Source organism: Gopherus evgoodei, unplaced genomic scaffold (genome assembly GCF_007399415.2).
Source record: "Gopherus evgoodei ecotype Sinaloan lineage unplaced genomic scaffold, rGopEvg1_v1.p scaffold_36_arrow_ctg1, whole genome shotgun sequence".
In the NCBI taxonomy this organism is placed as follows: domain Eukaryota; kingdom Metazoa; phylum Chordata; order Testudines; family Testudinidae; genus Gopherus; species Gopherus evgoodei.
The window spans coordinates 1,217,089-1,223,070 of record NW_022060038.1 but is presented as its reverse complement, the minus strand read 5'-3'; the positions used below and the strand labels follow the sequence as shown (position 1 = coordinate 1,223,070).

The window sequence follows — 5,982 nt, the reverse complement described above, 5'->3', positions numbered from 1 at the left end:
TGCTCGTTGATGAAAAGTCCCAAGAGCTGTTGACTATTGTGACTCATAAGGGGCTTTATCGATACTGTCGCCTACCCTTCGGAATAATGTCTGCTCCTGCCCTGTTCCAGAGGGCTATGGACCAGATCTTGTGTGGCTTGTCAGGAGTTCAGTGCTATCTGGATGATATCCTGGTCACTGGAAGGAGTGAAGAGGATCACTTAAAGAATTTAGAGGCTACCCTACAAAGACTGGAAGAGTATGGCCTACGAGTTCGCAAAGACAAGTGTGAATTCTTCAAACCCTCTGTTGAATATTTGGGATACATCATTGATGCTGCTGGTCTTCATAAGGCCCCTGCAAAAGTTAAAGCTATTGTGGAGGCTCCTCCACCTCAAAATGTAAGCTAGCTGCGCTCGTTTCTAGGACTACTGAACTATTATGGAAAGTTCATCTCACAGTTAGTCACACTGCTAAAACCACTTCATGAGCTCCTGGGGAAGAACAAGGCCTGGAAGTGGACTGAAACCTGTGATGTTACATTTAACAAAGCTAAGGATGCATTGATAAATTCTGAAGTTCTAACGCACTTTGATCCATCCTTACCCCTACAATTGGCCTGCGAAGCCTCCCCTTTTGGAGTGGGAGCAGTCGTGTCACACATTATGCCTTTGGGAGAAGAGAGACTATTGCTTTTACTTGACACACTCTAAGCAAAGCAGAAACTAACTACGCCAAAATTGAACGTGAGGCATTAGGAATTGTTTTTGGAATTCAGAAGTTTCATCAGTACTTGTTTAGGTGAAAGTTTACTCTTCTCACAGACCATCGACCTCCGACATCAATTTTCGGACCCTACACAGGCATTCCCCCATTAGCTGTTAGTTGTATGCAACGTTGGGCATTGTTACTTTCAGCACACACATATGAAATCAAATATCAGAAATCCACTCTGCACGGCAATGCAGATGGCCTCTCAAGGTTGCCTTTGCTGGTCAAACATCAAGATAGTGCCCAAAAGGAAATCTTCTACTTTGAACAGGTAGAGAATACACCCATCACTGCTACTCCGATAAAGAAGGCAACTCATGTTGACCCAGTATTGTCCCAAGTTATGGATCTGGTGATGCATGGAAAATCTAGACAAACCTCTCTGTTTGTTGTGGAGGAGACGTGTCATTATTCCACCACCACTTAGATCACAGATGTTAGAACAGCAACATTCTGGTCACTGTGGAATAGTGCGCATGAAGGAAATTGCACGAAGCTATTTTTGGCGGCCTGGATTGGACAGTGCTATTGAAGAGAAGGCAAAAGCTTGCATGTCATGTCAGTGTGTGAGGAATGCACCCCAGTGGGCACCCCTACACCCATGAGACTGGCGTGAAAACCCGTGGCAACGTATTCACATTGACTTTGCTGGCCCCCTTGAAGGAAACATGTTCTTGGTGGCAGTAGATGCCCATTCTAAATGGCCAGAAATCTCTATAATGCAGTCCACTACTGCAGAGTACTATCCAAAAACTACAGGGACTCTTTAGTCGTTTGGGTCTGCCAGAACAACTTGTGAGCGACAATGGACCGCAGTTCGTCTCTCACGAGTTTCAAAATTTTATGAAGGCAAATGGGATACACCACATCACGTCAGCATCCATCCACCAATGGATTAGCTGAAGGATTTGTGCAGACAATGAAACACGCTTTGAAATCAGCAAGGGGACAACATTCCATTCAAAAGCATCTCGATACCTTCTTACTTTCCTACAGAAACACACCTCATGCTGCAACCCAGGCATCCCCGGCCTTTCTAATGATGAGACGACAGCTGCGCACTTGCTTTGATCTGCTGAAACCTTCTGAACCCCGACAAATTGTGCAACATCAGCAGCAATATCAAGTCATCAGATAGGCACCCAGAGCAAAAGACCAAACCTTTAGCCCGGGACAGCCAGTTTTGGCTCGGAATTATACTTCCAGAGCTAAATGGGTCCCTGCTATGATCATCACTCAAACAGGACCTGTTTCCTACACAGTCCAAACTGCAGAGAATCTTACCTGGCGGCGACATGTAGATCAGCTGTTGGCAGGTCATGCCAGTCCTCAGGACACATCTGCAGTTGAGTGGTCTGACTTCATCTCTTCCGGTGAGACACTGAATCACCAATCACCTGTTCCTGACTGTTCTCCTCCATTATTGCCAGCGGCTGAGATACCCCTTTGCCCAGCACAAGCTGATACCACCTCCTCACCTGTTTGTGCTGCGGACCCTGAGCCCATGGTACTTACGGGTGCAACAACACCAGAAGTTCGCCATAATCCACCTAGAGACAGAAGGCCTCCTCATCGGCTGGATCTTTAGCTAGGATGAACCCACGGTTATGGGGCAAAATAATCCCCAGGGTTTAGCCGGGAATGGAGGCAGTCTAGCCACCTTCTCTAGTCTAGTGTGTGTTTTATTTAGGGGATGTTCTTATTGGGGTGGGAGGAATATGTTGTGTATTTGGGTGTCATGGTTTTTGTTCCTATGGCAACTGAGTTAGATTATTAGGGGATAGCCCAGCCAGCTCCGGCTAGTTAGGCGAGCTCTGTGTCTGTAAATAAATGGTAGTTTTACTAGCTGTCTGCTGTCTGGCCTCAAGTGATTTCTTCCTAAACTGGCTGCCCCCAAGGGTATAACACCCCTTACACGACAACCTTTATACAATATTTGCTCAAAATATATAACAGATGTCACAACAGAGATCTACACAGTTACAGATTATGTCAATAACATCACACCGGGAAACTAGACAAAGGCTGGAGGAGGAGCTGCGGTGTGTCTGGGGTAGACTGCTGGAGGGAGTTTCAGTTTGGAGCTGGCTGGGGAAATGGAGAGAGGCCCACGATGGACCTGACTGAGGGGGTCCTGTTGTCTTACCTAAAAGCTCTATATTAGACTCTGTTCCTGTCATCTAATAAACCTTCTGTTTTATTGGCTGACTGAGAGTCACGGTGAATGGCAGGAAGTGGCGGGTGTAGGGCCCTAACTCCCAAACACTCCATGACAACCAGTCATCTCCATAAGGAGTGATGCTGGTGGCAATAATGGGAAACTGGATCTGACTGCCCCGCTCTAAGCAATTTGTCCCGAATTGATACTTTGAGTTATGTCCTGCCAGAGGCAGCATTGTTGCACCTGGATCCTGCAATCTCAGACACACCCCACGTTCCCCACAGTTCTTCCTCTGCAGGGGGTGAGGTGCCTTCTGTCACACCTGCTCCCTTGGCTGAGGAGTAATCAGTGAATGTGTCTCACCAGTGAGAAATCTCACACACAAGGGGCAAATGCTAAGATAGGCACCTGTACGGCTTCTCTTGTTACAGAAAGTGCCTCACCAAATGAAACAGGAAGTAACAGAGGTTCAAACCCATAGCCCTAAATACCAGGACCCTTGTGCCCTTCATGCCCATTCTGTGGAGCACAACATTATAACCCAGCATGACAATGTCTGTTTCCATGGGGGAAACTTCGCTCATTTCCAATGTAGGAGTGGCCTAGTGGATCAGACCTGTAGTCCATCTAGTCCAGTGTCCTCTCTCTGACAGTGACAGCCCCAGGTGCTGCAGAAAAAGGTGTAAGAAAACAGCAGTAGACTGATGGGGTGTGTGTGATTTGACCGCAATGATACTGTCACCCTAAAGCCTGACACTGAGAGATTGGCTTGTGCCCTGATCCACATGGGCATATAGATTTTCAAAATATCTATTTAGTGTAAAACTGTAACTGAATTGATACTGAATAGTCTCACTATGTCCAAATTCTTTCTGATTCTTCCTTAACTCATGGCCTCAACTACTTATCTGCCAGTCGGTATTGTAGAGTTTGAATTTGTCACATTTTAGTGTAATTGGATATCTTCTTGATCTGGTGTTATAAGACAAGGGAACACATTCTCAATGTACTCTGTACCAGTCAGTATTTTGCAGACTTTTCTCATGTCCCCTTTAATTCATCTCCTTTCTAAGGTAACAATCACAATGTTTTCAAACTCTGTCTGTGTGATAATTTCCAAGAGTCCTTCTGTATTCTTGTTGCCGTTGCCTCAATCCCTATACCTCTGCAATATCCTGTGTGAGAAGGGTGCCCAGTACTACACAGAGGAGTCTAGAGGAGCATGAAATATTGACTTAAATGACCACATGACATTGTATTTTCTGCACAATTCCCCATCCCACTCCTCCTGGAACCCAGTGTTTTGTTTAGTTTCTGTCCGTGCTTGCACTGTGGTTAGGGTTTCTTGGAGCAGTGTATCATGAGGCACAGATCTCTGCCCTGGGCTCATATGTTTAAATTAGAACCTTGTTAGGTGTTTGAGGAATTCAAGCTTTTACCTTCCAATGGGCAAACACATTGCAGTTAATGACATCAAAGTTCATCTGCCAGCTTGGTGCCCATTCCCCAGATTTGGTTAGCTCCCTCTAAGGGCTTTTCTGGAGTTGACTATGGACAAAATAATGTGCTACTGTCTGTAAATCTTGCCACCTCACTGGTTAACCCCCCCTTTCTTGATTGTTAATAACTATAAAATAGTTACCATTCTATTTGTTATAAACTGTGTAAACACCCCCCCACACACACTGTGCTTCTCTCCCTTCACAGACACCTGGAGCATTTCTGAGCCTGATTGAGGCATCGTCCACCTCATGGCAGCTTTCAACCTCACCCTCTCTGAGTCTTCAATGTTCATCTTAGCTGGCATCCCTGGCCTGGAAGCTGCCCATGTCTGGATTTCCATCCCTTTCTCAATATTCTACATTATAGGTCTGTTGGCAAATTTCACAGTTCTGTTTATTGTAGGCAAAGAGCAGACCCTGCAGAAGCCGATGTACCTGCTGCTTTGCATGTTGGCGCTCACAGACATCATCTCATCTACTTCCTTCGTGCCAAAGGCATTGTGTATATTTTGGTTCAATATGAAAAGCATTACTGTGAAGGGCTGCCTCACCCAGATATTCTTCTTTTACGCACTTTCTACTATACACTCAGCTGTGCTAGTGACAATGGCCTTCGATCGCTACGTTGCCATATGCAGTCCTCTGAGATATGCCACCATCCTCACCAATGCACGAATAGCTAAGCTAGGGCTAGTGAGTTTCATAAGAGCCGTACTCTTCATTCTGCCCCTGCCCCTGCTTCTGAGCAGACAGCCATTCTGTGCCAACCGCATTATCCCCCACACGTACTGTGACCACATAGCGGTGGCAAAGATGTCATGTGGTGACATCACAGCCAGCAGAGTGTATGGCTTGGTGATGGCATTTGTAATCATTGGATTTGACCTGTTGCTCATTGGCTTGTCCTATGGTTTGATCATCAGGGCCATCCTCAGAATCTCCTCCAAAGAAGCCCACCAGAAAGCCCTCAACACCTGCACAGCTCACATCTGTGCGCTACTGATGATTTATCCTGTTGGACTTTTCTCCAGTCTGACACACAGATTTGGCCAGGGCATTGCACCACACGTTCACATCATCTTGTCGAACCTCAGTTACCTCCTTCCCCCCATGCTCAACCCTATCATTTATGGCATCAAAACCAAAGAGCTTCGTGACAATGTGCTCAAATACATCTGCAGAATGTACTCACCTCGTGCTGTTGACTTTAAACCTGCGTGACAAGAGAGAGTTTTGGAACTGCACTAGGTTAGTCTAGATTTGTTACCCCAGAATGTGATCAGTCTAAACTGCAACCATTTGATATTCATTGGCCACAATGAATTAATAATATAGAATACCACATAGTTAAGGGTTGATTAGAAACTGGGCTTTCAGATGCAAGATCAAAATCTAGCAGGGAATTTCTGCTAATTACTGTAGGAGGACTGGACAGACAAGTAAATATGTGAGAATGAGAGAAGATAAATGGATGTGAAGATCCAATAGGGGTGACTATGACCTATGTGTTTTATAGAAGTTATAAAAAATCAGCTAATATTTTGCACTTTGGAGCAGCCCTCTGAAGCC

General features: G+C 45.5%; 1 protein-coding gene across 1 annotated transcript; it reads left to right on the top strand.

The window, feature by feature from the left end:
- Positions 1–4,662: 4,662 nt before the first annotated feature.
- On the top strand, positions 4,663–5,634 carry LOC115641886 (olfactory receptor 52N2-like). The gene has a single exon (XM_030545245.1). The coding sequence runs from the start codon at positions 4,663–4,665 to the stop codon at positions 5,632–5,634; it is 972 nt and encodes a 323-aa protein (XP_030401105.1).
- Positions 5,635–5,982: the final 348 nt, after the last annotated feature.